General features: G+C 49.2%; 1 protein-coding gene across 2 annotated transcripts in view; it reads left to right on the top strand.

Annotated features, from left to right (window-relative positions):
- Positions 1–12,026, top strand: part of RNF220 (ring finger protein 220) — a 219,301-nt gene extending 207,275 nt beyond the window's left edge. For both annotated transcript variants that reach the window (XM_069023225.1, XM_069023223.1), the window contains 2 exons: positions 713–787; positions 8,995–12,026. In XM_069023225.1, coding sequence (XP_068879326.1) covers positions 713–787; positions 8,995–9,066 — 147 coding nt within the window. In that variant the 3' untranslated portion in view covers positions 9,067–12,026. The remainder of the gene's footprint in view (positions 1–712; positions 788–8,994) is intronic.
- The last annotated feature ends 6,120 nt before the right edge of the window (positions 12,027–18,146 follow it).

An 18,146-nucleotide genomic window follows, 5' to 3' on the forward strand; every position in this document is an offset into this window, starting at 1 on the left:
CAGGAAGGGCAGCAGCTCCCTCTGATGGTCCAAGCCTGCAGGGCTCTACATCTCCTGTTGGGTTTGTGTTCTGAGACCAGAACATTCTGCTTGGTGGAGAGCTCCCTCTGCAACTTCATCTTGATGCATGGGCTTTTCTCTCCCAGCCAGCTCACAACTTGGAGGTGTGGGAGTGCAGTCCTTGCACCTATCCCACAGAAAGGATGACAGCTTGCTGCTGATTTCCAGTGGTTTGTAAACAATGATAGAAGATACTCGGGAAGGCACGTCAGCTGAAATAGCAGCAGCATTCTTGGGATGTAATTAAGCTGTTCCTGCAGAGCTGAGTTGTGATAAGGGTTGATCTTACCCTGTCACTGGTTTTTGTATGATCTGGTGACCTTTCTGATGAGAATAACGGCAGGTGGCCAGAGCAACTTCAGATGCTTTTGCAATAACTGTGTTGAGCCAGGTCACCACTTTGAGTGGATTATGGGCTTCCAACAGGAGTTTTGGGAAGTCAAGAAAAGAGACTGCAGGAGACTTTCTGCCACTTCTACACAAACATTACGAAAATACAACTTACATGATACACAAGTTGGTTCTTTTAAACAACTTTTTTAACAAAATACAAGACAGTGTTACCCACATAGAAAGGCATTGTGATGGGGTTGGGAGTGAAGAATCACTAGATCCCTGCTATGGAAGTAACCTATTTGCTTCTTTTCCTCAGGACTCCTACACAATGCCCCTGACTTCTATTCAGTGCTGGCATGTGCACTGTGAAGAATGCTGGCTGCGGACTCTGGTGAGGCTCTTGACTACTTTCTTGTTGACTTACAGCCTTTTTCCTTTCTTCTCAGATACTTTCTTCTAGATTGCCATAGGGAAAGGTGCTTTTTGCTTTATTTTAAACAATCTGAGTGCTGTGCTTGCAGATTTCCCAAGCCTGGCTGTTTAACACCCCACTCAAGCTTTGACATGAGAGAGTTTTGTTTGAGTTGTTGTGACCCAAGTTCTGTCCTGCCCCTTGCTTTTTCTTGCTCTGCTGAGGGAAGAGCTCTGTGTCAGGGACTACCTTGCCTTTCAGTGATTTCCTGTGGGGCATCCATGCAGAGAGGTAAAGCTGTGAGCATGGAGGCCAAATCCAGGGAGATTTCATTGAATGGGTAGCTTCTGAGAAACGTAATATTCCCCTGAAGGAAAGGGAGTCATCTTCAGGGGAGAGGATATGGAAGGGAGCTTTTATAATGTGAAGCTATGTTTTTTAGGTTATTTGTAATAGCACTATGTGGTTTTCAAGCCACAATCTTCTGTTTAGAAGATTGGGGACTACCTTGAACATGAGTAGGTGACCCAGTGGAGTACTAATCCATACATTTATTAAAGGACATCAGGTTAAAATTTAAGGTCTTATTAAATAAAGTGTTTTCTTTTCCTGTGTTAAAACTATGGGCTTTGTAATCAGCCTTTAATGTCCCCTCTGCAGCTGATTTTCAAGCTTTAATTTTGTTCAGGCTGGGGAGTGGAAAATAGTCAACTGTGCTTTCTAGTTCTCCTGTTAGCAAGATGATACAGTGTTGGGTAGCAAAAATGTAAGGGAATGCCACTCCTAAAAACGTGTTCCTGGAAGGCATTACTCTACTTTATAAAACACATTGTGTGCTTGGAATTACGATTAAGCTGATCATGCTCCTTTAAATCCTGCCTTTTAAAAGTCTTGTCCAAGAAAAGTTACCAGGATGGTGAAGTGCCTGTGGGCTCGAGTACTAATAGCAACTCAATAACTTGGCTATCCCTTGGGCTGTATTTTATAGCTCTTCAGCTACACCCCATCACTATTTACATTATACAAGCTTTTGTAAACATTTTAGCAGCATGTTATAAAAGACACATATGTGGGTACATAGCTGTGAGGTGTCTGGATGAATATGTGCTCTGCCACCTTTGCTAAGTGAAGAGTGATCTTGTCTTTCAGCAGTGCTACAAGCACAGGATAAAACACTTAATTTCCTCTTCATTTTCTTTACTCCGAAGTCTTTGTCTTCTCCTCTTCCCACCAGCCTCAAGTCATCTTCTAATTCTGTGGCACCAATTTCAGGCTGTTCTTAGGCTCAGCAACAACTTAGTTCAGCTTCAGTCGGGTCCCTTGTTGTCCTGTTCAGCAGCCACAGCTGCTCATGAGAACGGAGAAGCTCACTCCAGGGGCTCAGGGATTAACATTTCCCTTGCAGAGGGGAAGCCATCTCCCCCTAGAATTCTGTGAGAAAGGTGGCGATGAAGCTGGCTGTGTGTGATCTGCACATGGCTCTTCTGCTGACCAGGCAGGCGGGATGGGAATAGGCCAGCAAGACATCATGTTAGGACTTGGCACTTGCATAGGGGAAGCAATTAATAAGTGGCTACTCATGTGTTCCCCAGTCCTAGCCTCTCCCTGCAGCCCCAAATTTATTAAACCAGGCCTTTTCACAAGGCATGCTTGCACTCCCTCTCCCATCTCAAAAAAAATTTCCCAGCCTGTGTTCGCATGTTTCTAATGTAACCATTAAAATGTAGCCTGAAGACAGCAATAAAAACCCTGGAACGCCTTGGTGCTTTTGTGTCTTGATCAAAGTCAATGTGTGTAATCTCGTTAAGACTGCCCTCCTTCCCCCCTCCTTTTTTATGAATTTAATGGCATACAGCAGCTGGGCTCAGTGTTTAATGCTTACCAACCTGCATTGTTCTAATTAAGGTATCTCCTTTTATTTCGGGCACAAAAGAGACTCTTGTTTTTTTTAACAAGCGAGGAGCTGTGGGATAGTGTGTGTAATAATCGCTGCTGTTACCTTTGCCTGGGTATAAAGCTGGCTCCCCAGTGGGGTTGGGAGGAGAGAGCCTGCGCATGCAGCACACATGGAAAGACTTGGCTGGGGGAGAGGGGCAGCATTTCTTTTCTGTTGTGCAATAAACAATTTGTTGGAGTTAATAGGAGTTGGAGCAGGCGTGTTGTGTCAGGCTTCCGGCCCCTTTTGAACAGTCTGGAGATCTGCCATCCATGTTGGTGAAAAGTCCCCTTTCTCCTGTGTGCCTGTGGTTTACATGCCCGGCCAAGATCTCATATTAAATTAGTGTGAGTGTGTCTGAGAGAGCAAGGATCGTGTACTGAACAAGGCCCTGGAACTGAAGGCTCAGAGTGCCTGGGACCACTTCTGAACCTCTGTGGGGTATTGAAGACAGGGTGAAATTTGATGCTCACATGTGTCTATGGACCTATGGTTTAAACATTTTCTAGGATACGATACTACAATGATCTGAGCATCTCACTTTAGTGGTGTTTAGGGCACTGATGAGGATTGAGTCTTTAAATGCTTAGACTTTATGAAAATAAAATTTTTAGACTTTTGGCTCTGGATGTTCAATTCCAAATTATAACTGTTCTGTTGGTAAGGGCAAGGGAGAGACTTTTAATCACTAACTCTACAAATGGTTGCTGGGCTCTTTAGCTTAAGTACCATTATACTGAAGCTCAGCACGTCAACTGGCTGTAAGTTCTGGGTTTGAAACATTGGCCATAGAGGAGACTCCATCTCTGTCTGCTGTTGCTTTGTCAGATTAATGTGAAGCAAAGGCTGGGGTTGCAGAAAGGGACCTTGGAGATGCCATAAGAGAACCAAGATCATGGAGTGATTTACCTATGATCCCTTTTGGAAACCCTGAAAACATGTGGAGGTTCTTCAAAGATAGGAGAGGAAATGGTGTTGCAGGAGCGAGGTTTAGCCTGGGCAGCAGCAGGTGGAGTTCCTTTCCCTGAATGTCGATGGTCCTCATGGTGGGTGTCCATCCTCAGCTGCTTGTTTGACTGCAGCCTGAGTCAGCCCGAGTCTCCCTCTGTAAGAGTCTGTCCCTTCTCCATCCTTCCCCATTAACTGAGGGACCCTACAGGTAATAGTGGGTGAGATTGTGTTTTCCTTCTCCTGAGGAGAGTCCTCTAACAGAAGAGATTGGCCGTCTGCTCTAGTGATTTCCTGGGGAGGTTTGGAGCCTCCATCCTTGGAGATTTGTGAGAACAGACTTGATGTGTGTCTGTCAGCAGCAATTCAGGTTGAGGTGATCTTGCCCAGGGAATGGGTTGGTCAGTTCTTGACATCCCTCTGAGCTGTAGTTCTGTGATTTCCCAATCCCTGGTATCCTTCTTTACGAAGTAAATAGAGTTAGAAGCTAAGTCAGGCTGGTTTTTGGCAGTGATGGAGCTGTTGGTGGGTGCAAGAAAGAGGACAGGTTTATCTGAGCAAATGCAGTTTACTGAGTTTCCCCCATCACCTGTACAAGCCAGATCCAGCATTTCCTATGTGAATTTGCTGACTCCAGGCTTGTGCTTGCCCATCTTGGGCTTATTTGAAAATGACAATTACAAGAGCAGGAGAAAATCACTTCTAAAAAGCCTTCTTCATCACCAAATGCTTCCAGGGGATCCATCGATATATATGTGTGCTCTGCAGTTGACACATTTATATCTTTGGTAATTACTGCATTCTTAGCCCTGCCACATTTTCTAGGCTCTAGTACCATATATCCCATGTGGGCTGGAGTAGTTCTGCACAAAACAGCACAGAGACAGAGCAGCCCTTCAGTGTGATTCCTCAGAGCTTCAGCAACATACAGGGACCTCCTGAGTCAGCAGCTGCATGGAGGATGCTGCGCTTGAGCCTTTATGATGTTCTCATCTGCCATGAGGTTCTCTGGTTATTAATTAGCAATTTTCAATTCTGGCCTCCAGCAGCCTGTGCGGATGAGCTCCACCCTTTGAGGAGTCTCCATGAAGCAAGTTGTTCTCCTGGTGGTTTAAACCCATTACCTGACAGCTGGAGGGTACCTCACAATGGCAGTGGAGGACAACTGTTTCTCTGGGAATTAGCATCTGCAGAGAAGCAGCTCCATGCTTGGTGTGGAGGCATGGGTAGGAGAGGAGGCTGATGCCTTGGCTGAGAATTGGATCTTGACATTCAACTCCTTTCCTGGCAAGAAGCTGGCTCTTGGTTTGGGTCCCTCTTGTCATCTCTCTACTTCGATTTTACTTCCTTTGCCTGCTCTGTTTGTGTGTCTCTTTATTCTCTGTGCCTGGTAACATATTCTGCTTGGAAATTGCCCATTTTTAGACCCACAGGACAGCAGGAAGTGCCTAAATCCTTCCTTGTGAGTTTCCTCGCTTTAGCCAATTTATAGCAGACGTCACACCATTTTTTTTAAGAGGCAACTTTAAGACAAACTACTCCAATCCTTCCTGGCACCATGTAAGCCCTAACGACTTTTCAACATCTCAGCTCTCGTTAATGCATTTTTCAAACTACTACCCCAAGTGATTAGCCTGTATTGTGGATCAATCACTTGCCAAATTTTAATTAAGAAAGGAGGAGAAAAAATAAACTCCATCCTGGTTCCAGCCCCATTTCTTTGCTTTGTAACAGCCCTGGAGCAAACTTCTTGCAGCAGAGTTTTATAAACCCCTCAAAACTGGGGTTTATAATGGAAAAGCTGAGGTGGCCTTTACTCCAGCACACACAGCTATAACACATCAAGGCTTTTCCATGTAGCTATGATGAAAGGAGCAGAAGGACCTGGAAAAAAAAGAAAAATAAATGGCCGACAGGTGGGACTTATTATTCCACAGCATTTTTATTTCAAGGGAAAAGTTTAGTAACCCCAGCTGGCAGGTGAGCAGTGGGGGAGCAAACGCTTTTTCATTGTGCCTGTGCCAGCATGTGTGTGTGTACAAGCTTATGTGCCTCTCCACAAGAGAGGAGAGCCTAATCACTGGTGCAGATAAATGTTGTATACCTACACCAAAAAGTAAGGAACAAGGTTCTGAGCAACTTCAATCTAAGAAGTAAAAAATCGGGACTTAGTTCTGAATTTACCACACATACTTACGTGTGCAGAGGAGGACAGATTTGTATGATATAAAAGAAAAATTCATCCCCAAGTGTCCAAAGTGTTCGAGAGACCCAGAGCCCTGGGCCCAGTGTGCCACATGCAGCCTGCACAGCATTCAGGCCAGGCTGCTGAAGGTTGTTCCCTTCAATGTACCCAGGCTTCATAGCTCAAGGATGAGCCACACTTCCCACATGCAGGTGAAGTGGCATCCACCACTTCCCCAAATCAGTCTGTGATCATGTCGCTTTTGCAGAAAATAGGTCAAGCTCCATGTGGTTGCGTTCTGCTTTGCGACATGTTTGAAAATTTGTCCCTGGCTATGTATGTGCAGCTCTCAGCCTTAGGTGGGAGAATGGATCCCCCTAAAGCCATCAGCCTGCAGTGCAGAAAACAGATCTCTGGGACAAGATCCCAAGGTCTGTCAAGATAAATCCAGCCATCTTCCCTTTCCCTGTAGTGTGAGGGAATTGCATACCTGACCTTGCTTTGCCTTGCCAAGAGAGCAGCAAGGATGCAGTTGGTTTCATCAGGCTTGTTCTGCCATCCCCGTGGGCTGAATGTGGAAGGCTGGTGCTTATAATGAGCACCTGCAGCCTTTGGTTGGGTGCTTTGCTGCCTCTTGCCTGTAAGCCTGTCTTAGGAAGGAGAGCTTAGACACAGATGTGGGCACTAGTCACATCTGGAATGCTTGAAGTCCCCATGCACACTTCTGCTTGTCAGGGCACACAGGAAAGCTTGAACAGGCAGCTGCTAACTGCTGTCCCTCAGACAACATGCTGTGAGTTAATTCCTCAGCACCTCCCTGCCACTTCATTTGGGACTCCTTCCAGCTACAGAGGTGATGCCAAGAGGGCAACTAGATGCAACAGGTGCCTCCAAGGACAAGGGAACTGCATGAAACTGAGCAGAGACTCAACTGAAACAGGATATTTTGTGGCATTTGCATCCAGATTAGTGAGCCCCTCCTTGGTAGTGCTGCTGTGTCACCACAGTGGCAGACAGGGCAGATGTTTAGATTTTTCTCTTTCATGTTTTCACCATTACTCTGCATGTCCCCATTTTTACTGGGACATGCAGAGTAGAGCTTGCCATTTCTAATTCTAGAGATCCAAAGCTGTGATGTTGAGCATAAGCAAAGAGGCATGTTATATAAACAGGCTCTGCCAAAGTCCAGCGCAGTCAAGTTTCCATTTCATCAGCAACAAAAGGTTGCTTTGAGTTACAGTTTGCACTTGCTCCTCCCAGAATCCAGCATGCCAAGTCGACACTCAGTGAAGACCACTGCATAGGGCTGCATGATGAATTGCACAGGCACAGTGGGATGGTCCCTGCCCTGGAAGGCTGAAAATCTAAACACAGTAGTTGTCCCAAAATAACTAGAAGGATGTGCCCACAGGCATCAGCACCGGTGTTAGGTGTGCCATCCAGACCACCAGTGGTCTGTCCTTCAGACTGCCAGCTTGTCACTCACCCTGAGAGTGATGCCCAGGGTGTTTTGGGTGTCTTTTACATTTCGTTCAACTCTAGCTCAACAGGACTTTGTGTGTGGCTGGTTTAGATCAGGTGCAGGTGCCCGTGGTCCCCACGTGTGTTCCATCAGCAGCTGAGCCGCTGGCAGCGAGGGCTGTCAAATGGGACCTGGTTGTTCAGAAGTCCAAAGCTCAGGGAATGGTGTGCAAGTCCACGTCTGCCAGGACTTACATGCAGTGGGAGCAGGGAGGGAGCTGGTTCCAAACTGCAGTAGGACTCAGTACTACAGAACCAACATGACATGTAAATTTTCTGTACCTGGGGCTGTCTCCTCCAGATTCTCCTTAGTCCAGGTAGCTTCCAGGGGAGAAGGCTTCTGTCCTGTCTTTGCAGGTGTGGTCACAGAACAGAGAGAACCTGTTCTAAGGATGCTTGCCTTTGGTAAGCAGCAGTGCCAGCTGCTCTGCTAGGGATGTACCCAAGTGCAGGTAGCAGTCCAAGTGTGGCAGGTCATGGTCCTGCCCTGTTGCTGCTCTCACTGCTGCAGGTACTGCAGCAAGCCCTGCTCAGGGAAAGCAGCAGCACCACTGAACCAAACAGCCTCAGCCGTGCCAGAAAGCCCCGTGCAAGCCTGCAGGCTCTCACAAGGGGTTGCATTCCTGGCAGCTCACTTGTCACACCAAATGCTGCAGGAAGGGCCTGTCTGACAGCAGTGAACAAACTTGTGGTGCTCTGGCAGAGCCTGTGCTCAGTTCTGAGCATCAGGAGGTCATGTTAAGGCTGTGGTGGGTATGAAAGCCAGGCCATCCCAGTTTCCCACACTGCTGGTGCTGTAGATGGGAGGCTGCCTCACAGCAGAGTCATCTTTCTGTCGTTTTTCCCATCAATTGTCTGTCACATCTGCCAATCTAATGATGACCAGCTTAGGTTGACCCCGATTCTGAAGCTTATTAACACCTTCTTGCTGTCAGGCTCAGTGATAGATGGCACATCAGCCCTTGTTTTATTTCATGTAGTGTTCCTGTTGGCCACCCATTATCCCACCCCAGCTCACATCAATTGGCTGTTTTCAGCTCACCTTGGGAGAACAGACTCACCTCTGCAGCATCAGTGTGAGCTGGGGGGGATAGGACAGGGGGTTCCTTCATGCCAGCAGCTCATAGGCTTTTGCCCCATTGCACTGCCCTGAAAGGGATGGTCCAAGCTCCCTGTGAACCAGCTCAGTTATCCCTGCTGAAAACTTCACTTGTTCCTGCTGGGTTGATTTTATGCATGTTCAGTGACCTCAAGTGCTCATTGAGGGATGCAGGTGAGCAAGGGAAACAAAAAGGAGCAGATCTCCCTGGCAACCAGTGGTGACAGCAGTGCTGAGTTGGGTGACACACCTTGGCTCTGGGTTTCAGCCCCCTGCAGAGCTCCTGCTTGTCCAGCTGCCTCATACCAGGGACTGGAACAGGACAAGGGGCTTGCAGGGCAGGCAAGGAAGGCGCTGGGATTCCCCTTCACACATCTTGTGCTCACTGTTGGAGGCCATGGCCGTGCCTGGAGGGCCTTGCTGCTCCTGCGATCCCGGGCCAAGGGCAGGGATGTCCTTCACACTCTCACGCTGTGCATCTCATCTGCTGGTTGCAGGGTGCCAAGAAGCTCTGTCCTCAGTGTAACACCATCACGTCTCCTGGAGACCTTCGGCGCATCTACTTATGAAGGACCCAGCAGGAGGGCGGGACCCAGCGACTCGGCTCAGCTCATCACACCCAGGGGGAGAAGAACGACCACAACAAAAAAAAGACGTTTTAAAATTAAAAGAAGAAACAAACCAGAGACTCCAGACATGGACTCGAGGACACAGGAGCAGTGGGGAGCCTCGGCTGCCAGGTCCCGCAATTTGAGACCTCCTTCAGCATCTGCAGCGGGCAAAACCAAATCCTTTGTTGTGAAGCCCCCTTTTTTAAAACCAGTGTTCCCCATCACCCGTTCCCTGGAGCTGGCTTTGCATTGCGGATGGCTTGTGAGCTCTCCTTTGGACTGTGTTGTTGACCACTCTGCCCCCAGGAGACTGGGGAAGGGACCCTTGACAGATGTTAAATAACCTGTAACTTGTGTTCTTTGATCAGTTTTTGTTTTTGTTTTTATTTGTTTTGGTTTGATTTTTTTGTTTGGTTCTGTTTTGGTTTTTTGTGGTGTTCTAGTGATAACTAAAAGGTTTAAAGAAAAAAAAAAACACACCCAGGCAGAAATGAAGCACATGTAATATAGATTATATATGTTTACAATGTTGTGTATAAATGGGATAGACTCAAACATTACATACTAATAAGTTTCCCTTTCTTTTCTTTGGGTTGTATTTTTTTTAAAGAATAAAAAAAAATGAGCAGAGAACATTAAACCCATATTTTTCTTGGTTCAGCAAAGTTTTGGCATTAAAGTCATTAGTTTAAAAAAAGTATATATATACATATATATAATATAAATGGTTTAATGTTCTGTGGTGTATATTTCCTCATTCAGATATGAAGTTAACAGCTTTTAGTAATGGCTGTAGCATTGCCCATAACTTACAGAACTTATGGGGAGTAGAGGAGGTGGATTTTTGTCATTAGTTGTAGCTAATGGGGCTATTTATAATAGAATCGTTATCCCCGGAAAGACACAGCTTTTAACTCCTCACCGGGGGGCCAGGCAGGACAGGGGGAATCTGGCTCAGCCCCCTTTGTCTTTCCCAGCTGGGGAAGGGGCAAATGGTGAGGAGCTGGAAAGAGGGGGTCTGTCAGAGCACTGCCCTCTCCCCTGGCTGGGAGTGCCTGCTCGAGGCTCCGGCTGATCCCTGTGCTCCTCCAGGCCATAGCCCCCTCCCCTGCCTGGCCTGGCTTTGATTTCCTCCTCTGGGCAGTGTTTCCTGGCTGAGGATGCCTGGGCTGCTCAGGAGGGTGCTGAGGCAGGACAGTGGGGATGGCAGGGGGCAGGATGGTCCTGCTGGTGGCTTTGCCCAGAGAGACTCAGCCAGTTCCCTTGTGGGGCTGCCTGGCAGAGCCGTGCAAGCCCTGCAGAGCCAGCCCTGCCCTGCTCTCACTTCCCCCAGCTCCCACTCTCCTGCAGCCTGCATTTTTCCTGAGAGGTTTTGGCAGTAGGGCAGAGAGCCAAGCCAGCCCTGTCTCGTCCCCACTGCCACCCCCGAGGCCCAGCAGAGACACTCTCAGCTGGACCTAGAGGTCCCCCTCAGCCCCAGCTTCTTCCATGCAGTCTCTCATCCTCATCCCTGTCTCTCCCATATCCTCAGCCTTAACCAAAGCTGCCATCTGGCCTGTTTTTTTGTTGTTCTTTCTTTTATTGTCAGGATCCAAAAAACAGATACTGACCCATTTCCCAAGGCCTTGGGACTTCTCCCAGCCCCACACCATGTATCCCTGCCACAGCTCCCTGGGCAGTTGTGGGGTGCCAGCTCACTGCAGCCAGAAGACTGGAAGATGGGAAAGCTCATCTGCCCCACTCCTTTCCAAGCAGATCCCACCTGGCAGCACAACATAGCTGGGGCATTTTAAGACAGTCTGGAAACAGCAATGGATGAGGGGTTTGGAGTTGGGACCCCAGTGCTGCTGGGCTGCTGGGGTATTTCCAGAGAGGGAGGGACTGGGGAAGCAGGATGCACGGGGGATGTGACAGTCCCACTGCTGCTTCCCTACCCTGAGCTCTTTGCAGAGAACAGCTGCAGCCTTGGCATGTCCTGAGTCATTTCAGAAAGATCCCACTGCACCCAGAAAAAACCCAAATGAAATTGAAGGAGCTGTTATTTCATAAACATCTCATCAAAAGGTGACAATTCCTAATTGGGAGTTTCCATTGTCTCCAAGCTCATAGTGGTCTGTGGCCTCTGAGACCAGAGAGCTGCAGCCCTCTCTGCTCGGGGACATGTGCCAGCAGAGCTCCCAGGAACCAGGGGAAGCCGAGGCACCCCAGAGGGTCCTGCCTCCACGGGGAGACTGCAGGCAGGGGCTGTCACTGCAGGGTAACCCTGCGGCCAGCAGCACAAGGCAGGGGATGGGCAGGCACGCACAGCTCAGGCTGGATTTGTAAAGGGAGAAAAACTTGCAGGGCACATGGCTGAGCTGGGAGTGTGCTGGTGCTGAGGTCTCAGAGATGGAGAGGGTGCAGCCAGGTGGGTTTGAGAGGCAGCCAGGAAGGGCAAGAGGGCAGGACACCCCAACCCAGCCCTTCCTTGGAAATAGCCTGGCTCCTTCCCAGGACCTTTCTGGCAGGTGTTGTGGACCAGCAGTGTGCTCTGTGAACCAAGTGTAAAACCATATGTAACTAGTCATTGGTTCTTTGTTTTGGGGTTTATTTTTGGGGGTTTTTTTTGTTTGTTTAAATTGTAAAGCCATCCCCTGTTTTCAAGGGGGAAGCTGCAGGGGGAATGCTGGGGAGAGAGGCATCCAAGTTTGTACCAGGCATCCACCACTTCCCCTCTTCTGTAATGAGTTTAAATGATTTAAAAAAAAAAAAAAAACTGAAATATCGGAGTTACCTATCTTTGCCCAAAGAATCCCAGTTGCACAAAGCGATATTCCGGTGTGTCGATGATTGTGTGTCAGTGTATACTATACAAAGAGGTACTTGTCACTCCCGTTTGTAAACTACATTTGACATTAATTAAACAAGTATAAATCTTCTCGGGCGCTTTCTGCCTCTCTGTGTTTCCCTTTGCAGGCGAGAGGCAGCAGAGGAGACACCCCCCACATGCTGCAGGCGCTGGATGTGAGTAAGGTCCCAGAGGGGAGTCCTGGTCCTGTTTGGGATGCACGGACAGATGCAGGGGGATGCTGGGACACGCGCCAGACCCCACCATGGATGGGTTCCCCCAACTGGCCCACCCTCATAGAGCCAGGAGGGCAGGGCAAAGGGCACCCCTCGGGGGACACCCCCATAATGAAGTCTCATCGGCTGCATTAGTTGGGGGCAGGAGACGCCCAGCCCCAACAGATCTATACATCCTGCATTAGGGGCCCCCGGTGCAGTGTAGGGTTACCCCGACACAGGGACTGGGAGGCTGCTGGTGGGGGGGGGCAGAGGTCGGGTTCCCCCCGGCACGCGGCTGGCGCCGACGCTTTTGGTTTACAAACATTTTGCAGATGGGTCAATGGGCTGTTTTCAAACCCCTCCCCGTTGCTGTGTCACCCAGGGATGGGGTGCTGGCGGTCCCCAGGCTGGCGGGAGGAGGCAGCAGGGATGTCAGGGACCTCTTTCCATCTGCTGTGGCAAGGAGAGGGAAAGGGGGAGATGTGGCCATTTTTTTGGCTGGCGAGGAGCAGCAGAGCGTCTCAGCCACTCTCCCATCCACTTTCAGCCCAAAGGAGGCCTGAGGCCAGGGAAAGGGGCAGAAGCCCTCTGTCCCTCCCTCTCCACCTACCCCACAGCAGGCTGCTAATATTTTATTTAAAATATCTTTAGGAAGCAGAGGACCGTGATGTATCGGATATATTGAGAAAATGCTAATGTGTAATAGCGTGTGTCAGGGGCCTCGTTCATCACCCCGCGCCGCCTTCTGGGGGATCCATATCTAATTAACAGTAATGAATGAGGGAGCCCACCTAATGACAGCCCGCCAGTTTGTTATGGAAATGAGGCAATCCCATTAGGCAAAACACTTAATTAAACAAACTGCTCGGAGTGTAGGCCAGTGCAGGATGGGCCCAGGCCCTTTAGGGAACAAGGGAGGCCCTGGTACCCAGCCTTCCACATGCCAGGTTGGGGGCACAGAAGCTGCTGCAGCCTCTAGAGCTGGGTGCCCATGGTCAACTCCAGCAAGCAGGGGGCTGGGAAAGCTGAGAGGGACCTGCCAGGGGGGGTCCCAGCTGGGGAGGGGGCAGCAGGACAGTTCACATCCCCCTCTCATCTCTCTCCTTCAGTGGGCTCAGAGGCAGCAGAGGCCAAACACAGATTTCCAATCAAACGTGTGTACTTGGCTCCTGCTCTATTGACACTGAAGCAAGAAGGGCTCAAGGTTAATTCCTTATCAATACCCTATTGTCAGCTCATCCATCACTCCGTGGGGGCAGGGGCTGCCCAAGCTCTCCCTGCCCCAGCCCCCATAGGTTTGGGAGGGTGACTGAAGGATGCCATGCCCACCTCTGCCCACCCCAGCCCTGCCCTCATAGCCTGTCTCTGAAGGTGCTGGGGTGGGCTTGCAGCCATGTGAGGATGCAGAAACGAGGGGATAGGGGGGTCAAGTTCAAAGGGAAGGGCATGGAGGGATGCCCGTGCCCCAGGCTAGGTGAAGGAGCTGTGCGGGTGTGCTGGAGAAGGGGGCATTAGGAGATGGATCAGCTGGTGGCTGTGGGCCCCCATTTGTGCTATCCTGCTTCCTAATTGCCTCCTAAGCTCCAGCCCTGTGTGCTGGGGGTTCTGCCAGCCGTTTCAGGACTAAGCTCAAGCTCCTTTCCCAGGACTTGGGGACTACAGGGAACCCAAGGAAACTCCAGAGTCCTGACACATGGAGTTCCCAGAAGTTGGGCCATGGTCTGCTTGATCACACTATTACACAGAATCACTTAAAAAACAGATAACTTTCCCTGGGGTGATGGAGAGGCAAGTGCTGCGACCTGGCCTGCTGGTGTGGAAGGTCAGGAAAGCTATTCCTGCTGTTAGATAGACTTTTGGTTTTAACAATCAGTTAAAGCTGAGAAATGGGATCTAGTAAAAATGCCAGAGGCGGGCAGCCCTAGGGAGAGATGCTGTTCTGTATTAACTCACAATCTCTAGTTCTTGTCATCGGAGTGAGTTCTTGCTGGTCTTTTTCCCTGCCCCAAGAGAAGACCTTTTGCAGGAGATGCTCTCAGGCACACAGAAGCGCTGGGCTGAGCCGTGCTGTTGGGGTCTTCCCCAGGACCTGCTCAGCGGTCTCCTAGACTAGAAATCCCTGCGTGCAGGAAAGAGGGGTCCTGCTGCCACCTCGTGGAGCTGTCCTCGCCCGGCACGGGCCCCCGCGGGGGTCTGCACAGCCGCCCCTGCCAGTTCCTCCTCCGTCACCTCCAAGGGCAGTGGAGACCGGCCTCACGCCTGCCTCCTTCACTTTTCGGGATGCACCACGGGGTTGGATTGCTTGGTTCCATCTCGTCCATTCCCACTTTTCCATCACTGGTAGAGCTCCACACATATACTTGCAGAATCCCAACACACACAAAAATGGGATCTCAGCCAACACATCTTTAAAACACCATCATGAGGTGTGGGCACAGGTCAGTCTCCACCCAGGGACCTAATTTGAATTACTCTTGCTGCAGCTCCAAAACCTGACCCCTGACTGGCTGGATCCTGCCCCTTGCCTGCCCAGTTCCCCACCACAGCCTCCCCCAGTGCCACAAGGAGCTCTGGCTGCACAGACACCCTCCCAGCCCTGTCAGGAGCAGCTGAGCACTCTCCAGCCCAGGCACACGGGCCACCCTGACCACTAAGTGGCTTTTTTTCTTTTTCAAAACCATCATGTAACATCACCACTGCCTGGGGAGAGAAGGCAGGACAGGGGAGCAAGCCAGGAGTCAGTTCCCTCACAGGAAACACTCAAATGGATTTTGTTACTGAGGGGAAGTTAATTTTGTTTTACCACAACCATGGCAGCCAGCCGTGAGCATCCTCCTCTCCCACCACTGTTGGTGTTTCACCCACACTGTTTCACAATCTGCACATGAGGGTTGGACTGCAGGAAAACAAGCTCTGGGCCACATCCCACTCCCTACCCTCGAGGCAAGCCCAGGGATGCCGCATTTTTCCTCCCAATGAACAGATCTGCAGTGCCCCTCCTCTCCATAGCTCATCTCAGAGATTTACCTGGATTTGCCAAGATATCACAACCTTTGGGCTTTCAGTGTTCAGGCTGAAGCTCTTAGGAACACTGGCTGCACCAAACCCTGACAGTTTAGCAAGGATTAAGGGTCTGAGGCTGGGTTTTTGTAAATCCAGTGTGCTTGGATCAGTTCTCAGCAATGTGCCTTCGGGCTCCAAGTTATTAACCTTCTGTTTCAAATAACAAGCCACAGGAATATGGAGGGCAGGAAGGTGGGGGCACACACTCAGTACAGGAAAGCAGAGGGCAGCATATCACACCGTGCTCACAATTGGAATTAAAACTTGCTGGGACTCGGAAAACAAAACCCACCCAGAAGATTGGTGCTGTAAATCACTGGCTTGCCCGAGATCATCCTGCTCTCAGGGAGGTGTGTACACAAATTACCCCCGAATTTCAAGGCACTTTTGCAGCAGTGTTAATGCGTGTGAACAGGTTCCTGTTTGCAAAGTTCAGGACACCTCTGACTGTGGAGCTCCAGCAGGCAGCACCCACTCCCTGCCTGCTGCCCTGGAAAGTGGGGAAGTAGGGCTGAGCTGGTCTGAGCTGGGGAAGCGGCAATCCCGTGGTGGGGAGGTGAAAGTGGGGATGGAAGGTGCAGCTGGCATGTGAGGCTCTTCCCAGAGGAAGCTTCACCATCCTGTCAGGCAGAGGCAGAGGGTTTAGCTCCAGCTCCTGCCCGCCATGTTCTGCAACAGCTCGAGTCCTTCAACACCCACAGCAATAAACAGGAACAGCAGATTCCCAGGAACAACTGTATTAATTCAGAGGCGTCTATTATGGAGTGTTTAACTGATCCGTAAATACTGAACCTGTAGAAACCAGCATGAGGGCAAGTGCTAGTTAAATAGTCTTTATCACCTCGGCTCCCCAAGAGTGTTCATAGTGCCACGAACAGGCTGCCTACTGAGAAGCCCCACCCAGATCTCTGAAAAGGCAGATGAACACATCACAGCTCAGGAGTTACAGCACTGACAGCACAAACCAGGTGTCTTGAAAAAGCTGGGAGATCTCTGATGGGCTTTCTGGAGATGGGGGACCATGCCTGGATTTCACAGGTCCAGGCTGGTGAAGGGCTTGGAACACAAGCCCTGTGAGGAACGACTGAGGGAGCTGGGGTTGTTTAGCCTGGAGAAAAGGAGACTCAGAGGTGACCTTATCACTCTCTACAACTTCCTGAAGGGTAGTTGTAGTCAGGTGGGGGTTGACCTCTTTCACCAGGCGGCAGCTGACAGATCGAGAGGGCAGAGTCTCAAGCTGCATCAAGGGAAATATAGGTTGGATATCAGGAAAATGTTTTTTACAGAAAGGGTGATAAAGTGCTGGAATGGACTGCCTGGAGAGGTGGTGAAATCACCATCCTTGGATGTGTTTAAAAATAGACTGGATATGGCACTCAATGCCATGATCTAGTTGAGGTGCTAGGACATGGGTTGGACTCAATGATCTTGAAGGTCTCTTCCAACCCAGACATTCCGTGAATTCTGTGAAAACCCTAGAAACAAGAATTTCTCCATGAAAAGGGGAAGGCTGAAGGCTCTTACCACAGGGTAGCCCTCACACCCCATTGTCACAGTGGAAGCTGGAACTGGGGTTACACCTACAGAAGACTTAATACCGAGCAACCATGGCTCCTACACCTGGAGACAGTTTTCACTTCAAAAAAATTAAAGACAAACCAGGTCATCAGCCCCTTACAGTTAATTCTGACCTATCCCATATACAACCCAGCCCACTCTCTAAAACCACACCCATCATGGAGTTACTCTGTAAATGAGCCTTGTCACAATAGTCTGCTACAAACAGCCAGCGTGGTCACCACTGTGACTCACGCTGTGCTTTCACTGCTGTGAGATGTTACAGTTCTTGTTTTAAACTTCCAAATCATTTTAGTGCTTCCCAAGGACCTCCTCCTCTGCGTTTCAATCCAGAACAGCAAGAGTTTTGTAATTGTGGATGACAGCACCCCAAGGGTGGGCAAGACCAGCACAGCCACCCACTGGCAGAACCTTTTGCAAAAATCCTCCTGCTTTTTAAGTGCCTACTTCTCCAGGGCAGCTCCTTGTTCAAGCAGGCCCATGTCACAGCCCACCAGAGCTTCTTCCTGGCAATTTAAAGTTGGCTAAACCTGTTCACCGTGTTATTAATTAGCTTGCTATGCTGTGACATAACATAAACACATCTCCTCTGTCTTATCCCCCAAACAAACAAAACCTAAACCCAAATATGGATGAAGTGCAGTGCAGTGTGCTACTTTTTCACTGGTGGAAGGAATTAATTTCTTGTACACATTGCATGGACTGCAAAGACTGATCATCTGAACAGAACATTATGGACAAAAACATCATATTTCATGGTCATTTGTAGACTGGAGGTGATTTAAGAAATACCCAGTGTGAAGCATAGCTCCAACAGACAGTTCCATTTTCTTCTGCAATTCCACCTTTCTGTTTCTGGAGTCTGGTACAGCTGTAACCCAAAAGTCTCCCTGAATATCCAGATGCAAAATATAGACTGCTCAAAGACACACAATAACAAATGAGTAGCTGTCCAAGAAAGCAAAACTACTCAGAACACACACAAGACTGGAAGGAAGAGAAACAAAACACTAGACACATTCAAAACTGTTACGTTAAACCTCTGAGTTGAAGAGCACAAAAGTTATCACAAACATTTAAGCTCCCACCAAGGATTAGAGAGCTTTGAGTGTTCTATCTCAGCTATTTAATGGAACCAGATGAGAGTGTGGTCATACTGCCCTACACACACTTTTTCCACATCTTACACTTGGTTTCAGGGCCTGATCTCCAGCAAGGAGAGTACTACAAGAGCTGGGATGCACTGAGAAAAGCAAAAAGTCCTGCAGACTTGGTTTTGTTTGCTCACTGAAAGAAAAAGAAATGGCAGAGAGAAAAATAAAAAAAAAAAGACAAAACAAAAAGACAACAAA

This window comes from Aphelocoma coerulescens, chromosome 8 (genome assembly GCF_041296385.1).
Source record: "Aphelocoma coerulescens isolate FSJ_1873_10779 chromosome 8, UR_Acoe_1.0, whole genome shotgun sequence".
NCBI classification, from domain to species: domain Eukaryota; kingdom Metazoa; phylum Chordata; class Aves; order Passeriformes; family Corvidae; genus Aphelocoma; species Aphelocoma coerulescens.